Source organism: Syngnathus scovelli, chromosome 4, assembly GCF_024217435.2.
Source record: "Syngnathus scovelli strain Florida chromosome 4, RoL_Ssco_1.2, whole genome shotgun sequence".
NCBI classification, from domain to species: domain Eukaryota; kingdom Metazoa; phylum Chordata; class Actinopteri; order Syngnathiformes; family Syngnathidae; genus Syngnathus; species Syngnathus scovelli.
This window is the reverse complement of record NC_090850.1, coordinates 9273432-9290419: the sequence shown is the minus strand read 5'-3', so window position 1 is coordinate 9290419 and position 16988 is coordinate 9273432. Positions and strand designations below refer to the sequence as shown.

General features: G+C 40.7%; 2 protein-coding genes across 6 annotated transcripts in view; one reads left to right on the top strand and one right to left on the bottom strand.

Moving 5' to 3' along the window:
- Positions 1–7094, bottom strand: part of syt7b (synaptotagmin VIIb) — a 77447-nt gene extending 70353 nt beyond the window's left edge. For 2 of the 3 annotated variants that reach the window (XR_007480669.2, XM_049717914.2), the window contains exon 1: positions 6738–7094. Coding sequence is in view for 2 of the 3 variants with exons in the window: in XM_049717914.2 (XP_049573871.1) it covers positions 6738–6771 (34 nt within the window). In the remaining variant the exon portion in view is untranslated. The remainder of the gene's footprint in view (positions 1–6737) is intronic. The other variant, XM_049717915.2, reaches the window with a different exon arrangement.
- A 4400-nt stretch (positions 7095–11494) lies between these two features.
- apba2b (amyloid beta (A4) precursor protein-binding, family A, member 2b) overlaps positions 11495–16988 on the top strand; it is a 35551-nt gene continuing 30057 nt past the window's right edge. For all 3 annotated transcript variants that reach the window (XM_049717907.1, XM_049717908.1, XM_049717905.1), the window contains exon 1: positions 11495–11662. The gene's annotated coding sequence lies outside the window, so the exon portion shown is untranslated. The remainder of the gene's footprint in view (positions 11663–16988) is intronic.

Here is a 16988-nt window from a genome sequence, read left to right as displayed (position 1 = left end):
CTCCTAATAATACTCATCAGACTAAATTGAATTCACTGTGAAGTTTGTGCGACATTTAATAGTCCCTGAGAGCTTCTTTGTATTATCTTATTTAATTGCCTCCCTACCACCTGTAATGAATAATTTACTAGTCAGGAATAAATGTATTGTATTTTCCAGTCTATAAGTCCAATTTTGCTCATAGTTTGGCCTGTGGTGCGACTTGTACTCAGGGGTGACTTATGTGTAAAATTATTAACAATTAATTATTAAGGTGTCAAAAGTATTCAAGTCCATTATAAGTACAAATATAGATATCAGGGTTTAACAAGATATGGTGAGGCAAGTGATGTACAAGGGTTGACTGGTCTTTCCTGCTTGCATCTTCAGGAACAGAAGTAAAAATTCTAAAAACCCAAAATTCCACCTTGACGCAGTACTTGGCACCTCTACATTTTAGTGATCTTTCAGATGTATTGTCAGAGCACTCTAGAAAGATGCAATGGCTAAAAGGTGGAGGTAGAATGAGGTCTAGAGATAACAGTAAAAAAATAAAATAAAATGTGGGAGCAAATGAAGAGGGTGACAGTGATAGCAACGCAATGTCTCGCAATCCCTCATCACAACTATTTCAAGTCCAGGCCTGCTTTTGAATGTGTTTGTCGTTTGTGTCTGCCTTGTCTGTATTGGCAGAATGATGGTGTCTATGTGTAGCTCTGTCTCACCATCTGTTCTTGGCAAGACTACTGATATCTATTCTTATAACAGCCTATCTTGAGTATATAGACTTCCTCTACCTTTTGTCATCAAGCCAGCCAAACAGCAACTAGCCACTTACTGCCCACTTTGATTTTTTTTTGTAACCTATTCGATAATGTGGGATGAAGCCAAGTGGCCCTCTTACATTTGATGCGACATTACATACAACCACTCTAGCCTACACCTGAGACAAGGCACAAATTGCCTCATTCTGGGAGCCCTTCTTTGACAAGACCACTCTTGGACAAAACATCCATCAATCCATCCATCTTCTCTAGTACAGAGTGTTAAGGATGAGAGGGAGTCCATCACAGCTGCCTTTGGGCAAGTGGTGAGGTACACACTGGACTTGTCACCGGCCAATTGAAGGGCTGGACAAATTATCCGTCCTCACAGTTCTCACAAATTGAGCTGGAAACCAAAAAATACACTTGTTGATTATATAGAATTATTAATGGAATAGGAGAAACCCTTTCTGGATGTTCTGAACTCCTTTTTGTGCTATAGAGCTGACATTACTCAACTAGTTGACGTCGCTCTTTATATCAAAAATCCCCAAGGAAAAAAAAAAACTAATTTCCCTAAATTGCTGCACACTCTAATTATGCAATTACTTCAAGATGTTTGACAGATTCCTAATGACCAATGATTCTTGATTGCTTATTATATCTACTACTATGACCAGCTGCCCAAAACAAAGTGACCACCAGTAATGTTTTGTTATTCCAGACGTTTGATCTATCAGCAGTTTTAATGAGATGTAATAGTTATTTTACCATAAATAATTGAATCATTTGAATGTGAAAACTCAGAGTCACTGGAGGTGTAGCTTTACACGCAGCTACGAGTGAGTACTTTAAGTGTGCTTAATTATGTAAATGTTCTGTATCAAAAAAGTCTGTCACAAACAACTAGCGTCACAAACACGCAATTACACACCTAAACAATGTCTTTTCCCTTTTCCTCCTGCGGTTGCTTCATTTGGTGCGTGAGAATAGGTGTGACATGAGCATCTGACAGTTCCTGACCAAGAAGAACAAACGCTCTTCATCCAACCTGCCTGCATGTGATTATTATTTTTTTTTTTTATTCTTTCACAAATTCTAAGTGTCATCAAGGAGGACTATTTTGAAGATGAGGACTACATGAAGATGGAAGTGTTGATAGAGCTACAGAGTTTCCGGGAGAAGAAGACCAGAACACACACCTGCCAAGAGAAACAAGGCTTATCCCGGCCAAAAATCAAGATGTGCCAGTTTTTGTGCGCAAGTGCCGTCAAATAACCGGGAGCTCTTCGTCTAAACTTTGAAAGAATTTTCCCATTTTCCAACATTCTGTAGTAGAAGTAAAGCACAGCCCACTTGTAGTTGTATTCTTTCTTTACCTTTGTCTCATCATCACCATGTGCAGCGTCTGGAGACGAGTGTTGCTTCAATGAGTTCACAAATTAAAAGGCAGAGTGTGTGTCTCTTTCTCCTCTGCCTTTTCTTCAAAAGCACTTACTTTCAGGATCTGTAACGTTCCTCTCTCAAAATCTACACTCTGCCTCTCTTCTTCCCTCTGCCTCAGTCTCCAGTTATCTATTTCTGGTCCACCAGCACCCTATATTTGTCAGTAAGACTTTCATCCCACACTCTTAGTAGGCTACTTCCTTGATGCAACCTCATCTAGATTGCAAAGGCTTCTCATGCCAGGCACTCTGTTTGTATTTTTTTCTCAGCGGCTACTTATCAATAATTGCAAAGCAAAAAGTACAACTAGAAATACTGCCGAATGGGGTCAAGTGAGAGGAGGCACAACAAAGACAGAAGACAATCATGCAGATTCTGTCTTTAGCGTCATGGTGTTGCTGTAGAGGCATTTCCATAGAATTCTCTTTACACTGAATGTAGTGATGCATGAGCCCACCTATGGAATGTGACGCAAATCATTATTCAGCTTTGGAGTTGATACACTCAGAGCAGATGTGTCTACCTTCCAAGTGGATGCTATATTAGTATTTCCCTTCTTCTGCGGTTTTGTTTTGTTTACCCTTCTTGAGTTTTGAGACTCAGGCGAGAAAACCGGCATACATAGTGGATCATTTTGATCTCGCCTGTTTGATTGTGTTGTGGATGCATACTCATTATCCAAAGAGCAGACTAATGGATCTTTAGGCCCAAGGGGTATATTGAAACTATTTTTATGCCCGTTATTATTGTAATACAAATATGAATAAGAAATGAAATGCTCCCTCCCTTCCTTTACTTTTGTTCATATGGTGGAAGAGGAGGGGTCGTAATAAATTGCAGTTCTTTCACACAAATAATGCCTGAAAAAAAATTGAGTAGAATTATCATAATGACTACTTCATATTATTTTCTACAAAGGGACTGACAACAGAGAAAAAGAATTGTTTTGGGTGAATCCTCACCGGTACTACTGTTCATACACCTCAGAGCCCCGTTGTGTTTATATTGCTTCCATCTTTTGTGACTTTTCTACTCTGGCCATCATTTTGATGTGATGATTTATCATATTGCTCTTTTACTGTAAAGTATACACCTAACAGCAGAACAAGATAGTAATGCATCTTACATCCCTTACCAATAAATCTAACTTGCCTACTAATGTTGTGGCTCAGGGTTATAGTGATCCCGCTCGCTTCCATCAGATTAATTATAGCCCGGCCTTCGTTCACAATTTGTTTGAAACTTGAGATTCCAAGGCTGGTGCAAAATAAGAGGACCACCAGTTTCATAGCGAAGCTTATACGTTGTGATCAGGAAAGTAGAATAGCAACTCCACCCCCAATTTGGCAGTTAGTTTCCGATTTGGGATATATGTCAGCTCTTAAGGCATAGGTGTTAAACTCAAGGCCCGGGGGCCAGATATGACCCGCCACATCATTGTATGTGGCCCGCAAAGACAAATTGTGCATCAACTTCATGTGTCAATACTAAAAACTACAAATTGTAAAATAAAGTTTTTACAAGTCTGTGATTTCAAAACTAGTTATACATCAGTTTGTTGTGCAGCCTATACTACAAGAAGTTGACAGTCACAATGGCCCTCTGAAGGACACTATGACTACAGTGCGGCCCGTGACAAAAATGAGTTTGACATCTCTGTCTTAAGGTGTATTTGTCAATTCAATGTAACTCCCAGCTGGGATCAGGCCGACTGTATTTGTGAGGTCAGACCTTAGTGATGCTCGACAAGCAGTCCTGTTACACAATTCCTGTTCTACTTCATCATAAAGATGTCTGATGGGGTTGATGACACGGATCACAGTGGGTATCAAGCAATCAAGCATATTCTTCTACGGTAAACTCTTTCGTCAATGCCAAACTTTGCTGTGTGCACTAGGGCACTGAAATGCTTGAACAAAATGGGGTCAAACTGCCAGTTACGACTTTAAGGACTTAAACAATTAAGGGAGAAATAGTGAAATTTTTACACATTAATTAATTAATTAATTAATGTATTTATTTATTTATTTTATTTCTTCATTTATTTATTTATTTACAGGGGGGCAGTGTGTCTCAAGCTGTTCACCATTTCTTTATGTAATACTAAGAAAATGCCAATAAGAGTTTTAATTAACATGATGATCAAAATTAGGGAACAGCAACTTAGAGTGGAATACGTACTCAGTGTTGCTAACTTAGTGATTATATTTCATGACTATTTTTCAAAAATGCACACTAGTAACATGTAGTGACTCTTGTGTTTTTTATTTGAAACGTGAGGAGACTTCAAGACTCCCTCCAGAGCAGATTTTCACCCCTTCACATATAGAATGGAAATGAAACACGCTTACATGAAGCCACCAGCTCCATACAGTACCTCTATAACGTAGTGTTTATTTAAGGGGTGGGGTCTGCTAATATGACTAAGATTTACCGTTCCTAGATAAATTATTAAAAAATTTGCATGGAGAAATCTTGACTTCTGACAGTTACACAGAGATGACAACATTGATAAATACTATTAACGCACAAGTACTACAACGCAAAATATCCACTTTGTATCTTCTATCTTATTGATCATAAATTTTCAATCAAAATTACAATTCATTTTTCCTTTGCTAAGAAATACATATAAGTATCATTTCGACTGAAACCACAGCAAGAGCAAAAGTTAACCATGCACACATAGAGAGCCCATACTGTAAAACCTCCTCATAAACATTGTGATGTGATGTTACAATGCCCTAAAGTAAATACAATTAAAATGCATAACCAAGCATCCAAGAAACATGATCTAATGAAAGACCTAATAACATCATATTTAAAACCACTTGAGCATGTTGATTACAAGTATAATGAGAATCATAAAATGAAATTAATTAATCAATGACTTAAATCTAATTCACTGGGAAGATGAAAGTAAAGTAGACTTTACACTCACTGAGCAATGGGATAAGACTACGAATGCTGGTTAAAAATATGCTAACTATATTTTCAGATACGGAACAAGATTGGATCCGAGTTTTCGTCATTGACCTGCATCACCTTTGAATATGTCCTAAAGTGCATTTTGAAAACGATTTCAATATTTGTCACAACTATTTGTGGAATTACAGTTTAACAACATCAGCTATGAAAATATATGTAAAGATTACAAGCCTCTCTTCTGATTTGTTTTGACAAACAAAATGCTTTTGAGGAAAAATCTGTTTCTGTCGGATATTAAAGTGGTACTATGACTTTTCCTTATTGAGTTTTGATTTTCACTAATGCACACGCAATACGTTTTTTGATGAAGTTGCAGCTACTGTCATTTTACTGATATTTCAAGTGCAATTAGCTGTCTCTATATGGATTGTTTGATTAATCAGAATTTTTATCATTAGTGAATCACTGAAGGGCTTACTACATAATGGAAAAGTTACCACCAACCAGCATCTTTTGCAGTAAGTAGAAAACATTAGCTGCCATAAACCTTGGCAGCTTCAAATAAATATTAAAAACGTAGCAATCCTTTGCCAGACTCATAATATCATAATTAGCAAGCGGCTCATTAGTGAGAATAGTGGTGGTTGTACTTATGTTGCAACAAATGGATCTGCTAATGATACATCATTCACATACACAAATGCACATGCTGATGATTTGTCATACTGAATAATTAAAGGCAATTATTGGTATTTCCTGAGTTTCTTTCATCTGTGTGATTCTTGCGAAAGTGATGTTGGTATGACCGCACAAGTGAGTAAATGGGTAGGCACAAAAGGGTGGCAGGTATGGGTGCACTGAGTGGAAACAATAATAGTACTATATTCTGAAAATATGCCCTTAACTGCTCATGGGACCCCTGACTCAGACTTATATGCCTTACCCCAAGTCCAACAGATGATAATTAGGAACGTGTGTGTGCGTTTTAAAACAATTGTGCTTCCTCTTTTTCTTAGAAGACAACAATGAGCAGCAGGTGTTCGTGACCTGGCGCAGGCAGATGCACGGCAATCTATTTACTCTGTCGTAACATAATCAGATGGAAATGTTTGTCTCACTCTGTACCGTAATTGTTCCATCTGACCACAAAGATAGACCAGACACACACACTCACACACACATGCGCATATCATCATCATCAGCAAGAGATCCATGCACACAAATGGGAGACACACAAACATGAAGACTGCTCATTAATATGGCCGAGTGTGGATGACCTTGTGATGTTGTGCCTCGGCCACCTCTGTGGTAGACGCCACAACGGGCACAACAAGTGCTCCAGCGGCCGCTTCACTGACTTGACACCTCGGGTGTGTTGCAACATCCCCATCTCACTGCGATGCACGTTTTGTGAGTGTGTTTGGGGGGCGGGGGCAGACGAGCAATAGGGGATGGCAGTTGGCAGCTTGTTGCAGTGACCCCCAGCATCACTGCCTGACATAAACGTGACACACTCAAGGGCATCTGCTAACCAACGCGAGATCTCTAAACTATATCAAATGGAATAAGAGAATTCCTCATGAGAAATATAGAGTGCCTATAGAAATGTATTTTACTCACCACCGGTGTTATCTTCTTCTCTGTTGAGATGCATGACTCTTCTTAGTGTGTACTCATTTAGGCTGATTCTTGCAGCAAAGATGAGCTCTTCGCTCCAAAGAGTGTCCAAGCTAAACTCTCATTCCAGTTTTCGATGTGTTGTTGTCCTTTTCTTGTCTAGCTCGGTTGGCACGCGTGGACGCGCCTGCACTTGTGCGTCCTCCTCCCCTTGCTGAGCGGAGCAGGTAGTCTAGGTGATCTGCGTGTATTTTTGGCTCTCTCACTTTCCCTTTTCCCAGCCCCGAGTGGCTCCCGGGGATGATTCCTGAGGGTTTGAGGGAGGATCCGACAGACAGACGGGCGGGGTGACGTGAAAAAAGTCGGGAGGAGGTCGAGGCGGAGGCGACGGGATCCGCGCGCGCCCGCTACATGTGTTGGTCCTTTCATCTGTTTTGCTCCTCATCCCCGCATTCTTATACGTGACCGCACATGACAAATAAAGAACCTATATTTTAGAGAATACATGAGTGTTTATAAGCATATATGCTTTGTTGCACGAGCTGTGAGCTATAACAACGCCCAGAATGCTGATTCCATAACATGTTGCTTCCTTTAGAATTCGAACCCACATTTTTTAAATATTAAAGAGAAAGAATGTGAGACAAAATACGAGGATGCCAGAATCGTTTCATTTTCCTGTCACCAACTGTTTCTATTTAATTTATTATTGCTATTATAAGCACGGTCTCCATAACGGATGGAATAATTGTGTTAATGTGGAAATGTGAACACGCAGGATGCTTTTACGCACAAAATAACGCATTCTCAGTCGCGCAGTTTAAGTTCTCCGCTTGGCTCAGGTGTTCCCATCACGAAAAGTGTCAGTCTCGCCGTAATCATCATGTAATTACGGTCAGTCGCCCTGTCCAGTCGATTTAATAGCACATCAACTAAACTGTTCACGTCCACGGGTGCCGTATGTCTCTAAATGCAGCTTACCGGTGGCCTCTAGTGTCCAATTCAAGACAGCGATCGACAGTCACCCAGATGTACATTTAAGCAGCGGTCCCCGATTTTTTTGCGCCACGGACTGGTTACATGTCAGACAATATGTTCACGCACCGCCCTTTTTTAAAACTTGTTTTTATCTTTTTTATAAATAAATAATACATTTATAATAAATATATAAATACGATGAAATAAAATGATACGACTGGCATAAAAACAAATACAAAGCACATAAAAATAAAACTCACCATTCAGTATCTGCTCCGTAGCTTTGTTTTGGTCGCTGTAACCGCAGAAAATGCCGTTGGAAAGGGAAGCAGGGTTTTCAGTGATTTTGTGGCGATCTTGGTATATTCTGCCTTGATTTTAATCCAGCTTTCTTTTTCTTAGAAGTCGTAGCCTCTTCTTCTGTGTCCACATTGGGCCTTTTCCTCTTTCCAAACATCTCTTTTTCCTTACTCACTTTTGCTAGCTTCTGGACGGGACCGGGACGAGCGTCTTGACCTGAATTCACCTGTGTCAAGAGGCACAGGTGCACCGACGGATGTAATTGGGAGAGAATCCTCACATTTTTTATATTTTTCAAAATAAATTCTTACTCATTTTTGCTAACTTTGCGGGCTCGAATGGAGAAACATGTCATGTGACCGGGACGAGCGTCTGGACATGAATTTATATATACCGTATTTGCCGGTGTATTGGTCGACCTTTTTCGATCCAAAATCGACCGAAAAAAATCGACCTTGACTTATACACCGAGTCATAAAATTTAACTTCGTATTCATCGCTTCAAATGTGATGGTAACCAAGGCTGTTTCTCATGCATCTCATTGTGCGTGGGTGTGCGTCCGTCAGGCTCATCAAACAGCGAGAAACTGAATCATTATAAAGCGTTCGTCGCATTAACACGCATCCTCAGCAACAATTTCAAATATTCTCACCTCAATAACGGACATCGAAAGCCAGGCAGCGACGATGACTGCTAGGGGGAAGTACTGGGTATTGAGCGAATGTGCGAGTCATCGCGCGTCAAGCAACGACAATAACTACCGGTACGTAAACATTCAATCGCCATGTCTAAATGAATGTCGTTGGCACTTAGAAAATATTCGCCAAACTTGGCCAGACTTCCAGGGGAAGAAGCCGAATTTTCACTTGTTCTGGCCGACCGGAGGAACCAGCCGAGGCGGACACTTTACGGCGGTTGAGTCGTTGGCACTTAGAAAATATTCGCCAAACTTGGCCGGACTTCCAGGGGAAGAGGCCGAATTTTCACTTGTAGTGGCCGACATGGGGAACCAGCCGAGGCGAACACTTTAGAACCGGGCGGCGTGCGCGAGTGCGCGGCCCGCTGGAAGTCGAATGAGGCTCCGCGATTTCATCCGCGGTGCTTATAAAGTGCCGATCCGCTCGGCCGGAGCTATTTTCGGCCACCCGGCGCGTGTGCACGGCCTCCCGGCTGTGCCGGGCGGCGTGCGCGAGCTCGCCGGCTGCTGGAAGTCGAATGAGGCTCCGCGATTTCCTCCGCGGTGCTTATAAACAGCCGATCCGCTCCGCGGGAGGTATTCCCGGCAACTTGGCGCGTGCGCATGGCCTCCCGGATGTGCCGGGCGGCGTGCGCGAGCTCGCCGGCTGCTGGAAGTCGAATGAGGCTCTGCGATCTCCTCCGCGGTGCTTATAAAGAGCCGGTCCGCTCGGCGGGAGCTATTTCCGGCCACTTGGCGCGTGTGCACGGCCTCCCGGTGGTGCCGGGCGGCGTGCGCGAGTGCGCTGGCCGCTGGAAGTCGAATGAGGCTCCGCGATCTCCTCCGCGGTGCTTATAAAGTGCCGATCCGCTCGGCTTGGAGCTATTTCCGGCCTCCCGGTGGTGCCGGGCGGCGTGCGCGAGCTCGCCGGCCGCTGGAAGTCGAATGAGGCTCCGTGATCTCCTCCGCGGTGCTTATAAACAGTCGCATGCGCACGGCCTCCCGAAATTTGAACACATTTCGTCAATAAATTTCGCATATTGAATTTTGAAGTTTAATATAATGCAACAATTGAGCTCGACTTATACAAAGGATATATCATAAAATCGTAAATTTCCGTCGAATTTTAGGGGGTCGACTTATACACCGAGTCGACTTATACACCGGCAAATACGGTATATATATATATATATATATATATATATATATATATATATATATATATATATATATATATATATATATATCCATCCATCCATTTTCTGAACCGCTTAGTCCCCACGGGGGTCGCGGGCGTGCTGGAGCCTATCCCAGCCGTCATCGGGCAGTAGGCGGGGGACACCCTGAACTGGTTGCCAGCCAATCGCAGGGCACACAGAGACAGACAACCAATCGCACTCACACTCACACGTAGGGACAATTTGGAGTCTTCAATCGGCCTACCAAGCATGTTTTTGGAATGTGGGAGGAAACCGGAGTGCCCGGAGAAAACCCACGCGGGCCCGGGGAGAACATGCAAACTCCACAAAGGGAGGGCCGGAGGTGGAATCGAACCCGCACCCTCCTAGCTGTGAGGCGGACGTGCTACCCAGTGCGCCACCGAGCCGCCTTATATATATATATATATATATATATATATAATTTTTTACTTTTGTGTGCAGCCCGGTACCAAATGACCGGTACCGGTCCGCGACCCGGTGGTTGGGCACCAATGCATTAAAGTATCATTAAGTAACGTCGTAGTCATAGCAAGTGATTCTCGTGTTTGTAATTCTTCTAATTCTAGTTGGAGGATGAGATAAGTGACTGTCAGGAGCCCATGCTTCACCAAATGTTAAGTTTGCTGAGATGCTAAACCGCAATCTTATGCACTTGCTGTTTGGGTTAATTATTAGGTTTAAATGTTTTACAGTGATGTGTGCAAGTAGCTACAAACAAGTTTTGGTCGTCGTGGTTGGCTAGAATAAGCATTTGTTTCCACCACCCATTCAAACGGAGAGAAAAAAAAATCATTGGCAGGGCACATATAGAAAAATATCATGCAACGGACAACGTAGGCGTTATCATTTATAGCCATGCAACACATTAGTATTTAAGTTCCTGTATGCCTTTGAAAATTTGCCGGCAGAAGCGTTTCTGATCGTATCCCGCAATCACCACTACAAGATTATTTATTTATTTATTTATTTATTTATTTATTTATTTATTTATTTATTTATTTATTTATTTATTTTAAGCGCAGTCGCCTCAAGCTTTACTTGATTGTAATGCTTAACTGAGTCCAGTAGATAGCAGTATTGGTGTTTGAATGAAAAGTTCAAGCTTTAAATCTTGTTCTCAGTTATATAAGTTATTTTGAGGTGAGGTTAAATTAATACAACAGGGAATATAAGGGCGTCGATTCAAACTGAAGTTATTAACCTCAAATCTCAAGTTATACCATCGTAGTGCTGTTTTTAATGTTTGTCTTTAAATTGAAATTTTCTTGAGACAAATTGCTATTTAATATTTAAAATGCAATTTGAAAGCTGAGCCATGCTGAGCTTGGGGAACACTTGAGGTGAGACTATTATACTGAATTGGTTTGTTTTGTTCTAACAGAAAGCCGTGTTGAACCTTTTAAAGTGTTAGGCCTCTAGAAAAAAAAAGTGTTTTTAAAAACAAAACTGCTGAAGCATTTCATTTAAAGCAGGGGAGCCCAATCTTATATGTGTGTGGGGGCGTGTGTGTATGCGTGTGTGTTTTTTTTTTTTTTTTTGTGTCTTTTTTGGGGGCAGGAGGGTCGAGCGTAATTTCATTTGCCAGCCATCCAGACAGCCGCAGTGTGTTCATATGTTACTATGCTGGTTCCGGGGTGCCGCTACAGTCAGACTCAGTACGCTTTCTGTCGCTGAGAGAAGCGGAGGGATGTTCGGCCTGCCAGTACCGGCTCTCGGAAGGAACTGAATTGTCCGGCACATTAACATTGTCCAGGTAAGACTGACTTTGAATGGTAATGGCAGTAGAGAGGTTATCGAGCGTCGAGGAGCGCTTGGCAGATTGGGGCATCAGCGTTTTCTCCTCCAGGGCATCCTGGGGATCGGGGGATGCTGATCTGCTAAGCCAGTGGATAATTGTTCTGCATCCGCGCTAGCAATAGGGCGGATCGCCTCGGTGCAATTGAAACAGCAAATGAACTCTACAAAAAGATGTTTTGACTGCTCACATCCAACTCTGCACTTCATGTTGTTCCATCTCTTTGTCAGGTACGCATTATTTTCTCACACCCGTGCGGATCACATTGATTTTCCCATTGATGATCCTTTTCCTGTAACATCCTAATCAAACGATTAGTGCGTGAGTTCCTTTCCTTAATGAGCTCATTCACGTCTCTACATTAGACTATCTTTCATCCATCCCACTCCCACGCACTTCTCTAATTGAATAAGAGATTTCATGGCTTTCCTCTCACAGATAGATAGATAGATAGATAGATAGATAGATAGATAGAGAGAGAGAGAGAGAGAGAGAGAGAGAGAGAGAGAGAGAGAGATAGAGATAGATAGATAGATAGATAGATAGATAGATAGATAGATAGATAGATAGATAGAACTATGTATAGTGAGTTGTGTTTTTCTTTATATGTGGTTTTATAAACAAAAGTCCATGTTCACAGCACCCATGGTAACAAGAGGGTGGCAGGCACTTGCTGGCTTGTTGCCTGATCTTCATTGTTCTTTGGGTGGGACTCGTGGGAGGCAGAGTCAGTCTTGCATCATGAGATGTGACGTCCACACTGTTAGTCCTCATCTCCATTTTTAGACCCTGTTAACACCCCGCTGCGTGTGAAAACATTGAGTCAGAGACAGTATTGGTTGCAGATATTGCGGTTTTCATTCATTCTAATTGAAAAAGCTTTTATGCAATATTTGGTTGAATTGATACAATACTGGCAACAAGTATGCACAGGCTGACTCATTACAGTTAATATTAATGCATAGATATGCAAAATGGAAAACTTGAACAGGCGTGGCATGTGGGCCAAGGAAGAGCCCATTAAAATTTGGTGAGGATCAGGATAAAGATGTAGAATCTGTGGAAGCTGGATTTTTTAAACCACTGTTTGAGTCTCTAATACTACTACTACTACTACTACTACTACTACTACTACTACTAATAATAATAATAATAATAATAATAATAATAATAATAGTTATAATGATGGAACTGTCCTTGCGGATCTTCAGGGTTACTTTTTTATTTCCCTCGTGAACATTTGTATAACTACAAATCACTTTGCCACCCCTGTTGCCACTTCTACGGTTGGCAATTAATCTAAATTCATCAATTTTATGAAAACAACGCATTGTAAAGTCTTCCAAAGATCATGTGAAACCTTCATCGATAAGATCACGTTTATTTACAACAAAACACAGCTTCTGTATGGATGACCGTAGCTAGAACAAAATGTACATCGGTAAAAAGAAGTCACGCTTGCTTCTCTCCCTCCCACGACCGTGCATCCATGTGTGACCCCAGCTCCCATTATGAAGGAGTGCTTAAAAAAATATTTTTTAGATGACACCAAAACGACAATACACAACCTGTGCACAGACTAGAGTTAGACATCTTAGTATAAGTCGAGTAAATTCTATTACAGACTATGGATGACAAATTCTTTATTGTATGTTGACGAATAAAAACTCTTCATTGTTATCTGATTGCGACACATGTAAGCCTTCTACACATACTGTACAAAGTGATGGAACGACTGCTACACATTTAGCCCGCAGCTATTATGCTGGTTCAAGAAATCTCAACTGTGGCCTATATTACAAGTAGTGGGTCCATTGGGTTTGGGTTAAAATTGGGGTGCGTTGGTGGAATGAGTGGAGAACTGGAGGAGTGTTTGAGGAGAAAGTGATGTCCATGGAGGCAGGAGCTGTATGCCAATAGAAAGTAAAGATGGGTTCCCAGATTGTATTCTCCACCTCAATCCAATTGGGACCCTTCACACATCTACCCACCTTTTCTGCTAATAGTGTGCCCCACTTCCTCTAAATCATCCCTTTGAGGATGTCTCACTCCTCTGCTTAGTCGATAGTTTGCTATATTGCACCTGCACTCAAGGACAAACACCTTCCTCGCAGGCTGCAGGGATTTTATTCAGACTGCAGTGAGAGGATTCCAAATTGGATTCCAGGCAGGGAGGAAAAACTCTGCTGAACAAATGGGACTATTTGTGACAAGAAATCAATAAACTTACGTTTGAGATAGCAAATCAAATTAATTGGACATTGCAGCATGATTGGTACCAACAAAGGTCATTTATGTATTTATTATATGGGATGATGCGCTGTACGCAATAGGCTACCGTATATTCTTGAAAGCTTTGCTCTGTAAAACTTCAGAAAAGGCAGATTCATTTGCAAGCTGTAGTATCAAGGAAAAAAAGCCACTTAAGCACAGGGAGAAGTGTCTGAATTGATATGCCCCTTCATAATGGCCGTACTAGACAAAAGGCATTATTACAATTCATTAATTTCTTTCAAAATGAAATTCATTGTAGAAATCCTGAACCACTCAACTCAGCCTTTTTCGCACAGCTCTTAAAAAGTAATTGAGCAAGGTTGTGGATTACTTTGCAATATCTATATCTGCCATGTTATTTTATGTTTATTACTCTTTTTGCTGCCGAGAGATGGCCAACCCACACAAATAATTGTATTAGACTGGATAAACTGGATTATCTGCGAGAACGGCAACAGTATGTAAAGTTGGGTAATCACTGCTCTGGATATTTGCACATAGCTTGTGGTGTTCCACAAGGGTCAGTTTTAGGCCATAAATTATTTATTTTGTATATAAATGACATGTGCAAAGTCTCTAAAGAACTAAAACTCGTCAATTTTGCAGATGACACAAATATCTTTTGTTCAGGTGATAACATCCAACATGTGGAATCAGTGTTGAATGAGGAAATGAAAAAAATAAAAATGTGGTTCGACTGGAACATATTATCATTAAATGTAAGTAAGACCAAGTTTATGGTATTTGGCAAAGCGAACATAAAGATACGAATAGAAATAGATGGGACTGAAATTGAAAGAGTGCAGGAAAACAAATTTCTTGGGGTTTTAATAGATGATAGGCTGAGTTGGAAGCCGCACATCAAAAACGTAAAGTCTAAAATTTCAAGAAGCATGGCAGTCATATACAAAGCAAAAGAATTACTGGATTATCTTTCACTCTTGTCTTGCCCTATTTGCATTACTGTGCTGAGGTTTGGGGGAATACTTATAAAACTTCACTACAGCTCATTGGCCTAGTAGTAGAGTGTCCGCCCTGAGACTGGAAGGTTGTGGGTTCAAACCCCAGCCGGGTCATACCACAGACTATAAAAATGGGACCCATTGCCTCCCTGCTTGGCAATCAGCATTAAGGGTTGGAATTGGGAGGTTAGATCACCAAATGATTCCCGAGCGCGGCACCGCTGCTGCTCACTGCTCCCCTCTCCCCCAGGGGATGGATCAAAATCAAAAAGATGGGTTAAATGCAGAGGACAAATTTCACGACACCCAGATGTGTGTGTGATGATGATCATTGGGGACTTTACGGCCACTTATCATTATGCAGAAAAGAGCAATAAGGACTATTCATAAAGTCAACTACTTGGAACACACAAATCCACTTTTCATACAATCCAAACTACTGAAATTCACTGACAGTATCTTATCAAACAGCAATTATCATGTATAGGGCAAAAGCAAAACGACTACCAGAAAATACCCCAAACTTATTTAGGAATCGGGAGGGAGGTTATAAATTAAGGGGGAATCACAACTTCAAAATCTTAAACATAAGAACAACCTTAAGTTTCTGTATCACTATAACTGGATAGTTATACTGTACCTATTTTACAATTTAAGATGCTCAACTTTGCAATATGGCAAATCATATATTGCAAACAGGTACATGTAAGAATCAAGGTCAAAATTCAGAAAATGCCACTAGCAGTCTATTGGAAGAAGCTACTCTAGAATCTGGATATGTGCGTTTGAAGAACTGTATTCTTCAACTGACTGTTGAAATCCAATCAATATCTGACCTTGATTTTTCACTTGACGATTTGAAACATCTCGTCTCCTTCTCCAACAGTGCTTTGAAAGCCATGAGCATGAAAGAAGTCAGTCTCCACAATTCTTTTGGCGCTTGCAAAGATAGTTACATTCCTCGAGCAACTTAAATGAATCAATAGAAATGCAGAGTGAAGAAAACATTTTAATTGTTACAGTATAAATTTGTTGTTGTGATAGTTCTGAATACTTAAAAGAAAAAAGCATCAGAGTGGCTGCCACTCCTGAGCGTTTTAGTTTTACTTCCACTTCCTCTGTGCTGGTGTCAGAAAGGGAAGAAAGTCCCCCGCGTGTGTGAGCTGGAATGTATTTTTGCGTAAAATGTCTTCATTGAAAATCTTTCTAGACAATAAAATGAATGTTAAAAGTTATATGTTTCTTGAAGGAACAAGCAATTAAATTTAAACAACCAATTATATTTTCACCCATTATGGGAAGGACCTGTATAAGAGTGCATTGTGTTTTTATTTTTATTTTTCCCATGTGATAAATAAGGTGTCATTAGAAACAAATTGCAAATATTTATGAATACTTTAAACTTGAAAACATCAACCTTTCTGGAGGTCTGGTGTTGTTCTTGTGGCCTGAGAATTCTGCAGAAAAATAAAACAAAAATGTTCAAAACCATTGAGATGTGGATTTGAATGTTAATAACAGTTCATATTTTTTGTTGTTTATTCTATGAACTAACTGATCATGAGAACCGGCTCATTAAGTAATATGCAGTATTCTATATAACTAATGCAAAAGTTAGATTTCCTTCAATTCCCTTGTGCGGTAACATTCCTAAATAATGTGGTGTGCACACGTTTTTTCTTTGATTTCGCAGCATTTTCATGTAAATGAAGGCGTCAAATCAGTTTCATGCTGACTAAATTAGGCCACACTGGAAGAAAGGCAAGTGCTGAAATGAAAGAAAATGGAAATTGTTAAACATATTATGTCAGAGACGTTCTAGGCCCGGAATACAGCCCAGGAATTTGAGGTAGAGAGGCCCGAAGGCTGAACATTTTTTATTTCTGATGACGCTGACAAGAGACGAGGCCCCGAATATGGTCACGGTGATTTCACGTTTCATCATTTTTATGGAATACTACGCATAATACAATTGCCTATCGTATAGCAGCGTGACGCACACAGTAATGAAAACACCCAAATATAAATCAATTAAGAATCTGTTACTG